The 17,573-nt window shown below is 51.8% G+C and overlaps 1 protein-coding gene across 1 annotated transcript; it reads left to right on the forward strand.

Annotated features, from left to right (window-relative positions):
- Nucleotides 1–364: 364 nt before the first annotated feature.
- LOC137545300 (uncharacterized) lies at nucleotides 365–17,355 on the forward strand. Its single transcript, XM_068266416.1, has 5 exons — nucleotides 365–542; nucleotides 1,076–1,339; nucleotides 2,841–2,938; nucleotides 3,773–3,998; nucleotides 16,819–17,355. Exons 1-4 carry the CDS (start codon nucleotides 365–367, stop codon nucleotides 3,959–3,961), a joined length of 729 nt encoding a protein of 242 aa, XP_068122517.1. The 3' UTR covers nucleotides 3,962–3,998; nucleotides 16,819–17,355.
- Nucleotides 17,356–17,573: the final 218 nt, after the last annotated feature.

Genomic DNA, 17,573 nt, shown 5'->3' on the forward strand with positions numbered 1-17,573 from the left:
CATTTTATTTCTATATTATTAGTCCTGGAATACATACAGACCGGATCAGACATCACTCGGTGTGATATGAAGTGTCCTGACGAGCTCCCGACCCTGCTGCTCTCCAGGAGATGTGGAGGGGAGGAGGAGGAGCTGCTTCATCTGAACTGTACCACCAACTACACTAAACCACTGGACCCCAGACTCCACCTGGACACAGACAGCGGCTGCTGGACCCTCCCCCAGGCTGGGAGGGGAGACTCCTGTGTGTATGAGGTCCGGGATCGGGGTGCTGGAGATAAAGTCCTGACCTCTACATCCATCCGTGTGCTGGGTAAGAGTCCATATCCTGCATCACACTTCCCTGTAACCTCCATTGTACTCTATGGGGGGAGCTGACGCTATACCGCATGTCATAGAGGCCAGTAACACTGGTGACTGTATGTGGGGGAGGGGCTGCTGGACCCTCCCCCAGGCTGGGAGGGGAGACTCCTGTGTGTATGAGGTCCGGGATCGGGGTGCTGGAGATAAAGTCCTGACCTCTACATCCATCCGTGTGCTGGGTAAGAGTCCATATCCTGCATCACACTTCCCTGTAACCTCCATTGTACTCTATGGGGGTAGCTGACGCTATACCGCATGTCATAGAGGCCAGTAACACTGCTGACTTTATGTGGGGGAGGGGCTGCAGATCACATAATCAGTGTGGGCACAAGAGCTAGTAATCTATGCCATGTCTCTGTGCTGGTGTCACATGACTGATGGGGAGTGTATGTGGGGGAGGGGCTACAGATCACATGGTCAGTGTGGGCACAAGAGCTGGCAATCTATGCCATGTCTCTGTGCTGGTGTCACATGACTGATGCGGCGTGTATGTGGGGGAGGGGCTGCAGATCACATGGTCAGTGTGGGTACAAGAGCTAGCAATCTATGCCATGTCTCTGTGCTGGTGACACATGACTGATGGGGAGTGTATGTGGGGGGAGGGGCTGCAGATCACATGATCAGTGTGGGCACAAGAGCTAGCAATCTATCCCATGTCTCTGTGCTGATGTCACATGACTGATGGGGCGTGTCCTTCTCCTGATCATTGCAGATCCGGTTCTCATCTACAACATAAGCAGTAACAGCAGCCGGCTGGGGGAGGACATTGCTGTGACTGTCCAGTTCTCTGGAGAAGAGAGCCATGTGACCTGGGAGCTGGACGGGGGGCGTCTCCCTGAGAGATACCGGCTGATAGATGACAACAGGACGCTGATTATCCCGAGTGTGCAGAGAGATGATGCCGAGAGGACATTCCGGGTCAGGGTCACCAACCCGGTCAGTGAGGAGGTCCGGGACCACCGGCTGGAGATCAGAGGTAAGGGGGTGGGTACTGAGGTGATCATGTGACCAGTATAGAGGGGCGGTGACAGTGAGCAGGTCCGGGACTACCGGCTGGAGATCACAGGTAAGGGGGCGGGTACTGGGGTGATCATGTGACCTGTATAGAGGGGGGAGATTGTTGTATCAGTGACACAGAATAGTGACATTGTCCCATTTTGTCTCTTCCATGCTTTCCTTATGGAGGATCACACAGGTAAGACGTCACATGACCTCCCAGAATGCACAGGCACACAGTGTGATAGACCATGGCTTGCCACACACTCTGAGGGGTATAAGGCAGAGTCAGCTAGCTGCTGTGACAATTGCATTGTGTGCAGGGCCGGATTTAGGCCAAGGCCTCCTAGGCCATGGCCTAGGGCATCACAGGAGGAAGGGCACCAAAGCAGCAGGCTAAACTGGTGCAGCATTTGCAAGCTTGCAAATCCTGCAATGCAGGGTGATCAGGCGAGCGCCTGACCTTGGTACTCTGCTGCTACCTGCCTGACACTAATGGTTGCTACAGTGTGAAGGCGAGCTGGCTACCTATACTGAAGGGGGGGGGGGAGGGATTAAGGGAATCATCTGGCTACCTATACTGGAGGGAAAGGGGGGAGGAGTAATCTGGCAACCTACCTGTGTACTGGAGGGGGCATCTGGCTGCCTATACTAGAGGGAAGGGGGGATGGGGTCATCTCGCTACCTATACTGAAGGAGGGCGGCTGGTGACAGTGGCCTAGGGCGGTAAAGAGTACAAATCCGGCCCTGATTGTGTGTATCAGCCCAAGTGCTGCTATACTTGCTGCTCTGACTGGTGAGTGGCTCTGTGCTGTAATTGGATTGTCCCCTCCTCTGTACAGCACCTGATAGGCTCTGGATATCACACAGAACTCCTATCTGCCACACTATCCTTGTCAGTTTACAAAGATGTTACACTGCGATTCCATTAGCTTTGTTTCCTTATGATACAGGCTGGCTTCAGGTTACGCCTTGATAAAGGGACACACAGCGGTCTCAGGATATCGCCTGCAATAAATCTCTGATGAGCAGAATACATGGTGGATTAAATCTTTAAAGGGAAACTGAAGTGAGAAACATATGGAGGCTACCACATTTATTTCATTTTAAGCAATGCCAGTTGCCTGGCATCCTGCTGATCCTCTGCCTCTAATACTTTTAGACATAACCCCTGAACAAGCATGCAGATCAGGTGCTCTGACACAAATCTGACAAGATTAGCTGCATGCTTGCTTCAGATGTGTGAATCAGACACTACTGCAGCCAAAGAGATCAGCATGACAGCCAGGCAACTGGTATGGTTTAAAAGTAAATGTGGCAACCTCCATATTCCTCACTTCAGTTGTCCTTTAAGTGCTAGCTCCGCCCATTTTGTGACATTGCAGACATCACATGACCTCCCAGAATACACACATTACATGTATGCTGTGTAATATCTCACACACAGATGTGTTGTATAAAGTGTGTCTCTCTTCTGACAGATCCCAGCTCATCTACTGGAAGAACACATGGGGCGGCCATTGCTGCTCTGCTATTGGCTGTGCTGCTGGTGGGGATTATCTGCGCTGTGGTGTATCAGGTGAGGCAGAATTATAACCAGTCACAATGCTTCCTCCTCTCACTCCTATCTCTGTTCACAATTATGGTGGCCACACACTAGCAGATTTCCACTGACGTGTCCGGAAGATAGATACCTCTCTGATCGAAATCTGATCAATTCCTGCCACTCACTGCAAGTAGATCTTCAACAGATTTCAGCTTGAAATCCATTAAACATATAGGACCATTACAGAGCAGGGCCTGGTGGTCCCCCCAGCTGATGGCGCTCCCCCGGGGCCCCTGCAAAGTACTAGTGGCAGCAGAATGCACTCACCTGTCCGGCCAGCGCGCTCCTTCCTGTCTCCATTCCCAAATACTGCTGACCCAGCGGCATCTACACACTCACCTAACATGCTGCCAGGTCACGGAGGTCGGGTGCTGGGGAGGATGAGGGCGGAAGGAGAGACTGGAGGGAGTGCTGTGGCCGGAGAGGTGAGTGATGAGTGCACTGCGAGTACTGTGCAGGGGATCCCGGGGGGAGCACTATCAGCTGGGGGGCGTCACTGGCTATTAGGCTAATGTGCAAATCACTGCCGCCACTCCTCTGCCCTGCCCCCCCCCCCCTTCCAGCACCATAATTTTTCCAGCATAATCACAATTTTGATGGATGGGAATCGATCAAAATTACAATCAGGTGGCCATGTCAGGGCATTGATCTCTGGCAGATTCAATTAGTTATCTAATCCCCCAGGGAACATTGATCAGTGTGTGGGCACCTTCAGGCTTAGTTCACACTGGAACATAGAATCGCTAAGGGGGGGGGGGGGCACAGGTAAGGAGACTATGTAATCACCAGTGTGTATTATCTCCCCAGACTCCCTGCAGGGAGAGGAGAGCTGTGCAGGGCAATGGAGCTCCTGAAACTGACCCTCTGTCTGCCCTGGAGGAAGGTGTGGCTCCTCCCACCCGGAACGGCTCCACATCCACCAATCAGGATGAACCTCTCGGTACCACTGAGAATAGATCAGTGCCCACCAGACAGCCTGGATCCCCCTCCATATGAAGACACAGAAGGGACAGCAGAGCCTCAGCACATCCAGGTACAGAATAATAGCTGCAGAGGGGAGATACTGATCAGGGCGGAGTCTGAGGGGGAGGAGTCTTGTATAACCCACTGGCAGCCATGATGAGGAGGAGCTGTGCGGAGCCTGATGGGAATTGTAGGCGGAGCATCGATCTGTATTCTCTGATCAGTAGGCTGGCCAGCGGGGAAGACAATACTTTACAGATTCAATCTGATTAAGACATCAAATATAATGAAAATCTATTGAAAACCAGGACACAGGACATTGTGTTTTTTTTGTTGTTGGAGGGGAGGTGCGGGGCGCTGTACCTTCCCAGCACACCATGCGCATTTCCAGCACCGCCAGGCCAGTATAAGACTGACTGTACCTTCCCAGCACACGCGTGGCATTACCAGCACTGCCAGGCCAATATAAGACTGACTGTACCTTCCCAGCACAAGCGTGGCATTACCAGCACTGCCAGGCCAATATAAGACTGACTGCACTTTCCCAGCACACGCGTGGCATTACCAGCACTGCCAGGCCAATATAAGACTGACCGTACCTTCCCAGCACAAGCGTGGCATTACCAGCACCGCCAGGCCAATATAAGACCAACTGACTGCACCTTCCCAGCACACGCGTGGCATTACCAGCACCGCCAGGCCAATATAAGACCAACTGACTGCACCTTCCCAGCACACGCGTGGCATTACCAGCACTGCCAGGCCAATATAAGACTGACCGTACCTTCCCAGCACACGCGTGGCATTACCAGCACTGCCAGGCCAATATAAGACTGACCGTACCTTCCCAGCACACGCGTGGCATTACCAGCACTGCCAGGCCAATATAAGACTGACTGCACCTTCCCAGCACACGCGTGGCATTACCAGCACCGCCAGGCCAATATAAGACCAACTGACTGCACCTTCCCAGCACACGCGTGGCATTACCAGCACCGCCAGGCCAATATAAGACTGACTGCACCTTCCCAGCACACGCGTGGCATTACCAGCACTGCCAGGCCAATATAAGACCAACTGACTGTACCTTCCCAGCACACGCGTGGCATTACCAGCACTGCCAGGCCAATATAAGACTGACTGCACCTTCCCAGCACACGCGTGGCATTACCAGCACCGCCAGGCCAATATAAGACCAACTGACTGCACCTTCCCAGCACACGCGTGGCATTACCAGCACTGCCAGGCCAATATAAGACCAACTGACTGTACCTTCCCAGCACACGCGTTGCATTACCAGCACTGCCAGGCCAATATAAGACCAGCTGACTGCACCTTCCCAGCACAAGCGTGGCATTACCAGCACTGCCAGGCCAATATAAGACTGACTGCACCTTCCCAGCACACGCGTGGCATTACCAGCACCGCCAGGCCAATATAAGACTGACTGCACCTTCCCAGCACACGCGTGGCATTACCAGCGCTGCCAGGCCAATATAAGACTGACTGCACCTTCCCAGCACACGCGTGGCATTACCAGCACCGCCAGGCCAATATAAGACCAACTGACTGCACCTTCCCAGCACACGCGTGGCATTACCAGCACTGCCAGGCCAATATAAGACAACTGACTGCACCTTCCCAGCACACACGTGGCATTACCAGCACTGCCAGGCCAATATAAGACCAACTGACTGCACCTTCCCAGCACACGCGTGGCATTACCAGCACCGCCAGGCCAATATAAGACCAACTGACTGCACCTTCCCAGCACACGCGTGGCATTACCAGCACTGCCAGGCCAATATAAGACAACTGACTGCACCTTCCCAGCACACACGTGGCATTACCAGCACTGCCAGGCCAATATAAGACCAACTGACTGCACCTTCCCAGCACACACGTGGCATTACCAGCACTGCCAGGCCAATATAAGACCAACTGACTGCACCTTCCCAGCACACACGTGGCATTACCAGCACCGCCAGGCCAATATAAGACCAACTGACTGCACCTTCCCAGCACACACGTGGCATTACCAGCACGGCCAGGCCAATATAAGACTGACTGTACCTTCCCAGCACACGCGTGGCATTACCAGCACTGCCAGGCCAATATAAGACTGACTGTACCTTCCCAGCACACACGTGGCATTACCAGCACCACCAGGCCAATATAAGACTGACTGCACCTTCCCAGCACATGCGTGGCATTACCAGCACCGCCAGGGCAATAGAACACTGACTGCACCTTCCCAGCACACGCGTGGCATTACCAGCACCACCAGGGCAATAGAACACTGACTGTACCTTCCCAGCACGCGCGTGGCATTACCAGCACTGCCAGGCCAATATAAGAGCAACTGACTGCACCTTCCCAGCACACGCGTGGCATTACCAGCACTGCCAGGCCAATATAAGACTGACTGCATCTTCCCAGCACACGCGTGGCATTACCAGCACTGCCAGGCCAATATAAGACTGACCTACCTTCCCAGCACACGCGTGGTAATACCAGCACTGCCAGGCCAATATAAGACAACTGACTGCACCTTCCCAGCACACGCGTGGCATTACCAGCACTGCCAGGACAATATAAGACTGACTGTACCTTACCAGCACACGCGTGGCATTACCAGCACCGCCAGGCCAATATAAGACTGACTGTACCTTCCCAGCACACGCGTGGCATTACCAGCACCGCCAGGCCAATATAAGACCCAGTGACTGCACCTTCCTAGCACACGCGTGGTATTACCAGCACTGCCAGGCCAATATAAGACTGACTGTACCTTCCCAGCACACGCGTGGCATTACCAGCACCGCCAGGCCAATATAAGACTGACTGTACCTTCCCAGCACACGCGTGGCATTACCAGCACGGCCGGGCCAATATAAGACCCACTGACTGCACCTTCCCAGCACACGCGTGGCATTACCAGCACCGCCAGGCCAATATAAGACAACTGACTGCACCTTCCCAGCACACGCGTGGTATTACCAGCACCGCCAGGCCAATATAAGACTGACTGCACCTTCCCAGCACACGCGTGGCATTACCAGCACTGCCAGGCCAATATAACACTGATTGTACCTTCCCAGCACACGCGTGGCATTACCAGCACTGCCAGGCCAATATAAGACTGACTGTACCTTCCCAGCACACGCGTGGCATTACCAGCACTGCCTTGCCAATATAAGACTGACTGTACCTTCCCAGCACACGCGTGGCATTACCAGCACTGCCTTGCCAATATAAGACTGACTGTACCTTCCCAGCACACGCGTGGCATTACCAGCATTGCCAGGCCAATATAAGACTGACTGCACCTTCCCAGCACACGCGTGGCATTACCAGCACTGCCTTGCCAATATAAGACTGACTGCACCTTCCCAGCACACGCCGTGGCATTACCAGCACTGCCAGGCCAATATAAGACCAACTGACTGCACCTTCCCAGCACACGTGTGGCATTACCAGCACGGCCAGGCCAATATAAGACCAACTGACTGCACCTTCCCAGCACACGCGTGGCATTACCAGCACTGCCAGGCCAATATAAGACTGCACCTTCCCAGCACACGCGTGGCATTACCAGCACTGCCAGGCCAATATAAGACTGTACCTTCCCAGCACACGCGTGGCATTACCAGCACTGCCAGGCCAATATAAGACTGACTGTACCTTCCCAGCACACGCGTGGCATTAGCAGCACGGCCAGGCCAATATAAGACAACTGACTGCACCTTCCCAGCACACGCGTGGCATTACCAGCACTGCCAGGCCAGTATAAGACTGTACCTTCCCAGCACACGCGTGGCATTACCAGCACTGCCAGGCCAATATAAGACTGTACCTTCCCAGCACACGCGTGGCATTACCAGCACTGCCAGGCCAATATAAGACTGACTGCACCTTCCCAGCACACGCGTGGCATTACCAGCACTGCCAGGCCAATATAAGACTGTACCTTACCAGCAACTTCATACCTCAAAATGATGGGCAGCACCAGTATCAATTGTAACTAAGCTCATTCATGCAAATATAATACCTAATTGTGTGTGCAGAAAGGATTCAAAGAAGCAAATATGTCAAACCAACCACAGACATGAATCCCCATATACCGCACCACACCAATATATATCAAATATAAGGAGCTTTATTGTTCACATAATTGCGCAAGAAAATATAAAACCAATTAAAAACAATCTCCAGATTGACACTGATATATAGAGAGCCAATGGCTGTAATGAAATACAGTAATGAATGAATAGATATATAAATAAATAAAGCCTAACCCTTCACTCAACCACAATAATCCATAAGTAGAAACACGGATGAGAAAAGTGACACGTGCAATGTGCATAGAAGCCACTCCTGAAAAATTAGTCAGGAGTGGTAATAAAGTGCATAAAGTGTGGATGAAGCTGGTAAGTATAGCAACACTGAAAACAGTAAAGTTACCGAGCAGTGAAATGAAAATGAAAAAAAGAGAAAATAAGTGGATGATGAACCCAAACCGTTGGTGTGCAAAGAAGACTCACCGAGTAAAGGACTGGAGGAGGAAGAGTGGTGTCAGCCTGGGAGATTCAGCCTTCGCGATTCGCCGCTTCTAGCGGCTTCTACCGGGCATATTGGACGCCTACGCGTCCCCCGTATAAATAGGAAGTGCGTTGTCGGAAGGGGCGGGTCAAACCAGTCACAGCGTACGTGGCCACGTACACTGAGACGCAAAGGTCGCGTTCGCATGGAACGCACCTTCCGTCTCATCGCACTGCAGTCAAGTCAGGGGGGCAGAGCGTAGTCAAGGCAACTATAAACAATTCAAAACACAAAGCGCGCAAGTGCGCTGGACTGCATAAGTGAAAGAGAGAGCCCAGAGCGGATAGGAGAGGAGCCGACCAGATAGAACACATCTCTTCAAATTAGAAAAATAGAAAAAACACATATACATTCAAGTTTTATACACAATTAACATATAGTCAAAAGTTTATACATATATACATATATATATCCAATCACAAATCTCCACAAATTTTTACACGTATAATGCACATCACTAATCACTAATAATAATAGACTAAGTGCCTCAACCTTCAAACAAGAAGAAGAAGTACTTTGCATGAGAAAATTTATGCGTGATCAAACACCAAGTTTAAGGCCTCTTTTCCACGGACTGTTGAGCTGTGTGCTCAGCAAGCAGTTACCAGGCAGCAGTGAGCAGTTACCAGGCAGCAACAAGCAGTTACCAGGCAGCAGCGAGCAGTTACCAGGCAGCAGCGAGCAGTTACCAGGCAGCAGCGAGCAGTTACCAGGCAGCAGCGAGCAGTTACCAGGCAGCAGCGAGCAGTTACCAGGCAGCAGCGAGCAGTTACCAGGCAGCAGCGATCAGTTACCAGGCAGCAGTGAGCAGATACCAGGCAGCAACAAGCAGTTACCAGGAAGCAGCAAGCAGTTACCAGGCAGCAGCAAGCAGTTACCAGGCAGCAGCAAGCAGTTACCAGGCAGCAGTGAGCAGTTGTGAGAGTTTGAGAGGCATTTCACTGCCTATCAACAGTCCATGGAAAAGAGGCCTTACCCTAGATGCACAAACCAATACCACAAAGCAGTCACCCTGCTACATGCTACATTAGCACTATCCGGCTTAGTGCACACCAGAGCGGTTCGGAAGCGTTTTGCGATCCGCTTGCGGCTGCGGATACGCTTGGGTAATGTATTTCAATGGGCTGGTGCACACCAGAGCGGGAGGCGTTTTGCTGAAACGCATACTCCCGAGGTGAGGCATTTTTTGGATTGCGGAGGTGTTTCTGCCTCCAATGTAAAGTATAGGAAAAACGCAAACCGCTCTGAAAAACGGCAGTTCAGAGCGGTTTTGCAGGCGTTTTTGTTACAGAAGCTGTTCAGTAACAGCTTTACTGTAACAATATATGAAATCTACTACACCAAAAACGCTTTACAAAACCGCAAAATGCTAGGTGAAATGCTACAGAAAAATAAGAAAAAATGTTTCAAAATCTGCTAGCATTTTGCGGATCTGCTAGCAGTTTTTGGTGTGCTCCAGGCCTCCAGGAGCGGCACGGGGAGGATTCCCAATGCCCCCTTTTTATACAACTGGGGACTGCAGGGTCCCATGCTCTCTCACTGCCTGGAAACCACAGCGGCACCCCGGAGGGGGAGGCTGGGTGGCGCTGTGGTTTCCATGGGGGGGCCAAGTGTGGCCAGCGCCGGGGAGAGCCGTCTGCACCCACCTCCCAATATTAAAAACAGGCACTTACCTTAACGTCCATTGCGTTCTGCTACATGCGCATTAATTTGGGGGCACCACATGAGAAAGGAGAGAAGCATGGGTCACCCCGAGATTTAGAGCTCAGGGCTGGCTCACATACAGCACTCCAGAGGGGGGGGGGGGGGGAAGACAGGCGCACTCACTCCAGGGTTCACACCACCGGAGCAAGCCATCCACCACCTGCCTCCAAAGGATACAAACTGCACAAAATGCTTTCCATGAGAAAATTAATGCGCATGTAGCAGAACCCAATGGACGTTAAGGTAAGTGGCTGTTTTTAATATTAGGAGGTGGGTGCGGACGGCTCTCCCCAGCGCTGGCCACGCTTGGGGAAGGGGGGCGGCTGCGCCACCCAGCCTCCCACTCCGGGGTGCCGCTGTGGTTCCCAGGCAGCGAGAGAGCGCTTTGCGGTATTGGTTTTTTGACCCTGCATAGTTTGGCATGCGAAAGCAAATGCATATTTGCATGAGCATTGCCTCATGAATAGCCAATTAGGCCAGATTTGGAAAGCCAGACTTGCTAGGGTTAAACTTGGTGTTTGAGCACGCAAAATTTTTCTCATGGAAAGCATTTTTTGCAGTTGTATCCTTTGGAGGCAGGTGGTGGATGGCTTGCTCTGGTGGTGTGAGCCCTGGAGTGAGTTGTCTGCGCCTGTCCTCCCCCCACCCCGGAGTGTTGTATGTGAGCCAGCCCTGAGCTCTAAAGCTCGGGGTGACCCATGCTTCACTCCTTTCTCATGTGGTGCCCCCAAGTTAATGTGCATGTTGCAGAACGCAATGGACGTTAAGGTAAGTGCCTGTTTTTAATATTGGGAGGTGGGTGCGGATGGCTCTCCCCGGCGCTGACCACACTTGGGGGGGGTGTGCAGCTGTGCCACCCAGCCTCCCCCTCCGGGGTGCCGCTGTGGTTCCCAGGCAGTGGGAGAGCCTGGGACCCCGCAGTCCCCCGGTTGTATGGGGGCATTCGGAATCCTCCCTGTGGCGCTCCTGGATAGTGCTAATGTAGCATGAACTAATTCCCGCAGGGCGATCGCTTTGCGGTATTGGTTTTTGGACCCTGCATAGTTTGGCATGCGAAAGCTAATGCATATTTGCATGAGCATTGCCTCATGAATAGCCAATTAGGCCGGATTTGCAAAGCCAGACTTGCTAGGGTTAAACTTGGTGTTTGAGCACGCATACATTTTCTCATGGAAAGCCTACTTCTTCTTGCTTCAAGGTTGAGGCACGTACTCTATTAGATAGATAGATGCGGCGTATGCTACGACGCGGGTTGGCTAGTCACTAATAATGAACAAACAAGCTCATCCAGCTCTGAGACTAAGATACTGAGGGTCTCTAGTGGTGCAAAAGTATATGACACACATCACAAAGGATGGAGAGACATCCAGCAATTACACATATATTTATACTCTCCATAATAATCTGTGGCCCAACAATTCAGAATACATTTAATAATAGGAACTATTCTTGTAAGAACGAACAGGCCAATCGATCCCATGATTCAAATCCAGATGCTTGTCAAGGAGATTCGATCCAATATTTCCCAGAAATCCGAATAGAATGTTACTTAAAGCGGACCCAAACCAAACATTTTTTTTAATTAAAAATATTTAGTTGCACCACTCTGACACATACAAAGATAAATAAACACTCCTTCAAGCCTATGAGCATTTCAGTGCATGCTTTTCACCCTTCTCTTTTCATAAATAGGGTTATACTGGGGGCAGCCATTAGCAATTCCTCCATTGCTGGACACCACAGTTTGCCGGATTTTGTCCGGCAATTTGAAAGGAAGGGAGGGTTTCCTACAATAAATGTAAAATATTTTATATTTGTCATCATGCAACCGAAAAAGGCTGCTATTTATTATTATAATTTAGAAAATAGATTTTATTTCTGAAATCTTGTATTTTTAATTTGGGTCCACTTTAAAACAAACAGAAGAAAAAGCAAAATATATAAGAACGGGGGAATATTCCAACCATACAGGCCAATGTTGACATAATACACTTAGATGTCACAACAACATCAATTCAGTGGCGAATTATATTCAAACGTGACTCAATGCCACTCCCAAGTGCCCAGTGAGAGGTGCAGACCACAGCCGACTGTGGTCTGCACCTCTCACTGGGCACTTGGGAGTGGCATTGGCTCTCTATATATCAGAGTCAATCTGGAGATTGTTTTTAATTGGTTTTATATTTTCTTGCGCAATTATGTGAACAATAAAGCTCCTTATATTTGATATATATTGGTGTGGTGCGGTATATGGGGGATTCATGTCTGTGGTTGGTTTGACATATGTACCTTTCCAGCACACGCGTGGCATTACCAGCACGGCCAGGCCAATATAAGACCAACTGACTGTACCTTCCCAGCACACGCGTGGCATTACCAGCACTGCCAGGCCAATATAAGACTGACTGTACCTTCCCAGCACACGCGTGGCATTACCAGCACTGCCAGGCCAATATAAGACTGACCGTACCTTCCCAGCACACGCGTGGCATTACCAGCACCACCAGGCCAATATAAGACCACCTGACTGTACCTTCCCAGCACACGCGTGGCATTACCAGCACTGCCAGGCCAATATAAGACTGACTGTACCTTCCCAGCACACGCGTGGCATTACCAGCACTGCCAGGCCAATATAAGACTGACTGTACCTTCCCAGCACACGCGTGGCATTACCAGCACTGCCAGGCCAATATAAGACTGACTGCACTTTCCCAGCACACGCGTGGCATTACCAGCACCGCCAGGCAAAGCCGGGACAAGGTCCTCCAGCACCCAAGGCTGAGACACTAAAGTGCGCCCCTCCATCCCTCCCACCCGAGCCGTCACACACTGATTGCTATTAGACTAAGAGGTGCCACAGGGCCCACAACCTCCCCAACACCTTAATCTCTAGTTATCTGGCTTTCAGTCAATGCCATGTATCCCCTTTTCTTATTTCTCTCTGCTTCAAACACAATAAGGGAATGATAGCTGAGTGAATTTTGCGCCCCCACCTGCACTGCGCCCTGAGGCTGGAGCCTCTCTTGCCTCTGCCTCGGTCCGGCCCTGCCGCCAGGCCAATATAACACTGACTGTACCTTCCCAGCACACGCGTGGCATTACCAGCACTGCCAGGCCAATATAAGACTGACCGTACCTTCCCAGCACACGCGTGGCATTACCAGCACTGCCAGACCAATATAAGACAACTGACTGTACCTTCCCAGCACACACGTGGCATTACCAGCACTGCCAGGCCAATATAACACTGATTGTACCTTCCCAGCACACGCGTGGCATTACCAGCACTGCCAGGCCAATATAAGACCAACTGACTGCACCTTCCCAGCACACACGTGGCATTACCAGCACTGCCAGGCCAATATAAGACCAACTGACTGCACCTTCCCAGCACACGCGTGGCATTACCAGCACTGCCAGGCCAATATAACACTGATTGTACCTTCCCAGCACACGCGTGGCATTACCAGCACCGCCAGGCCAATATAAGACCAGCTGACTGCACCTTCCCAGCACACACGTGGCATTACCAGCACTGCCAGGCCAATATAAGACCAACTGACTGCACCTTCCCAGCACACGCGTGGCATTACCAGCACTGCCAGGCCAATATAAGACTGGCTGCACCTTCCCAGCACACGCGTGGCATTACCAGCACCGCCAGGCCAGTATAAGACTGACTGCACCTTCCCAGCACACGCGTGGCATTACCAGCACCGCCAGGCCAATATAAGACTGACTGTACCTTCCCAGCACACGCGTGGCATTACCAGCACCGCCAGGCCAATATAAGACTGACTGCACCTTCCCAGCACACGCGTGGCATTACCAGCATTGCCAGGCCAATATAAGACCCACTGAATGCACCTTCCCAGCACACGCGTGGCATTACCAGCACGGCCAGGCCAATATAAGACCCACTGACTGCACCTTCCCAGCACACGCGTGGCATTACCAGCACCGCCAGGCCAATATAAGACCAACTGACTGCACCTTCCCAGCACACGCGTGGCATTACCAGCACTGCCAGGCCAATATAAGACTGACTGCACCTTCCCAGCACACGCGTGGCATTACCAGCATTGCCAGGCCAATATAAGACCAACTGACTGCACCTTCCCAGCACACGCGTGGCATTACCAGCACCGACAGGCCAGTATAAGACTGACTGTACCTTCCCAGCACACGTGTGGCATTACCAGCACCGCCAGGCCAATATAAGACTGACTGCACCTTCCCAGCACACGCGTGGCATTACCAGCACTGCCAGGCCAATATAAGACCAACTGATTGTACCTTCCCAGCACACGCGTGGCATAACCAGCACTGCCAGGCCAATATAAGAGCAATGACTGCACCTTCCCAGCACACGCGTGGCATTACCAGCACTGCCAGACCAATATAAGACTGACCGTACCTTCCCAGCACACGCGTGGCATTACCAGCACTGCCAGGCCAATATAAGACTGACCGTACCTTCCCAGCACACGCGTGGCATTACCAGCACCGACAGGCCAATATAAGACTGACTGCACCTTCCCAGCACACGCGTGGCATTACCAGCACTGCCAGACCAATATAAGACTGACCGTACCTTCCCAGCACACGCGTGGCATTACCAGCACTGCCAGGCCAATATAAGACTGACCGTACCTTCCCAGCACACGCGTGGCATTACCAGCACTGCCAGGCCAATATAACACTGACTGTACCTTCCCAGCACACGCGTGGCATTACCAGCACGGCCAGGCCAATATAAGACTGACTGCACCTTCCCAGCACACGCGTGGCATTACCAGTATTGCCAGGCCAATATAAGACCCACTGAATGCACCTTCCCAGCACACGCGTGGCATTACCAGCACCGCCAGGCCAATATAAGACCAACTGACTGCACCTTCCCAGCACACGCGTGGCATTACCAGCATTGCCAGGCCAATATAAGACCAACTGACTGCACCTTCCCAGCACACGTGTGGCATTACCAGCACTGCCAGGCCAATATAAGACCAACTGACTGCACCTTCCCAGCACACGCGTGGCATTACCAGCATTGCCAGGCCAATATAAGACCAACTGACTGCACCTTCCCAGCACACGCGTGGCATTACCAGCACTACCAGGCCAATATAAGACTGACTGCACCTTCCCAGCACACGCGTGGCATTACCAGCACTGCCAGGCCAATATAAGACTGACTGCACCTTCCCAGCACACGCGTGGCATTACCAGCACCGCCAGGCCAATATAAGACCAACTGACTGCACCTTCCCAGCACACGCGTGGCATTACCAGCATTGCCAGGCCAATATAAGACCAACTGACTGCACCTTCCCAGCACACGCGTGGCATTACCAGCACTACCAGGCCAATATAAGACTGACTGCACCTTCCCAGCACACGCGTGGCATTACCAGCACTGCCAGGCCAATATAAGACTGACTGCACCTTCCCAGCACACGCGTGGCATTACCAGCACTGCCAGGCCAATATAAGACCAACTGACTGCACCTTCCCAGCACACGCGTGGCATTACCAGCACCGACAGGCCAGTATAAGACTGACTGTACCTTCCCAGCACACGTGTGGCATTACCAGCACCGCCAGGCCAATATAAGACTGACCGTACCTTCCCAGCACACGCGTGGCATTACCAGCACCGCCAGGCCAATATAAGACCAACTGACTGCACCTTCCCAGCACACGCGTGGCATTACCAGCACCGCCAGGCCAATATAACACTGACTGCACCTTCCCAGCACACGCGTGGCATTACCAGCACCGCCAGGCCAATATAACACTGACTGCACCTTCCCAGCACACGTGTGGCATTACCAGCACCGCCAGGCCAATATAAGACTGACCGTACCTTCCCAGCACACGTGTGGCATTACCAGCACCGCCAGGCCAATATAAGACTGACTGCACCTTCCCAGCACACGCGTGGCATTACCAGCACCGCCAGGCCAATATAAGACTGACTGCACCTTCCCAGCACAGGCGTGGCATTACCAGCACCGCCAGGCCAATATAAGACTGATTGCACCTTCCCAGCACACGCGTGGCATTACCAGCACTGCCAGGCCAATATAAGACAGACCGTACCTTCCCAGCACACGCGTGGCATTACCAGCACCTCCAGGCCAATATAAGACTGACTGCACCTTCCCAGCACACGCGTGGCATTACCAGCACCGCCAGGCCCAGATTCCTCCATAAGCTTCGGTCTAATACTAACGTTTCTGGAGGAATTCAGGACTGGCTGTTACCGCCAATGCCATATGTGTATTTGGAAGCTATTGCTACTAATTGCTGTATGTTATTATTCTGAGGCACAATGTTTCTCTACATACTGACTCTCTGTTATATGTGTCAGTGATCTGTATGGTTTTCAGAGCAAGTGATGTACAGAAACTTTGTATGTCTCCAGCTGAGTAGCCTGTTGTGTTAGAGGGAGAGAGGAGTGGGCCGTACATGCAGCAGGCAAGACAGATAAAACAGTATTGCTTGTTCCTTGTCTGACAGGAAGTGACATCATTCTATACAGGAAGTGACGGCTCGTATTGCATTATATATTGCAGGAGAGGCCATACAGAAGCAGAGGATGGAGGGAATATCGTCACATCTGCCACCATTTCACCTCCATCTTCCTCCTGATGCTGCTGGAGTTCCATCCTATGACTGTGGGAATAAAATGACAGCAGAATTCAGGAGCCAGTCAGTCCAGGAGCTGCACCTTCCTCCACAGAGTCGGAACATGAATGTGACCGCTTTAATCCCTGATGTGTTGGTGACCGCCTCCTCCTGTGACAATCCTGCCCGGCCTATAGGATTCCCCGTACAGCTGACGCCTCTGTGATGTCACCACGTCACGCAGACTATAATATTTCCTGGGATGACTGGTCTGATCCTCCTCTGTGTGGATACAATGAAAAGGTCGCTCTCTCCAAAGTTACATTTAATTGGCTGATCAATACTGGAGACGTAAACCCCATATCAATTCCTTCTCTTTCTTGCAGCCTCTGGTTGGTGAAATCTGTGTCCAGGAGTTCCCAGCTCTACACACTTCCCACATCCATTGCTCCAGGGCAGTTTCTAGGCTAAATTGCACCCAGGGCAAGGGTGTTAAAATTGCCCCTTCCTTTCCCCATGGGCTCAAAAATGTTATTTGCTATGTGATATTTAGCCCCTCAGTATAGGTAGCCAGCTATAGGTGCCCAGTGTAGATTAACCAGCTGTAGGTGGACCAGTATAGGTTAGCCAGCCATAAGTGCCCCCAGTATAGGTTAGCCAGCCATAGGTGCCTTCAGTATAGGTTAGCCAGCCGTAGGTGCCT

This window comes from Hyperolius riggenbachi, chromosome 2 (genome assembly GCF_040937935.1).
Source record: "Hyperolius riggenbachi isolate aHypRig1 chromosome 2, aHypRig1.pri, whole genome shotgun sequence".
NCBI lineage: Eukaryota > Metazoa > Chordata > Amphibia > Anura > Hyperoliidae > Hyperolius > Hyperolius riggenbachi.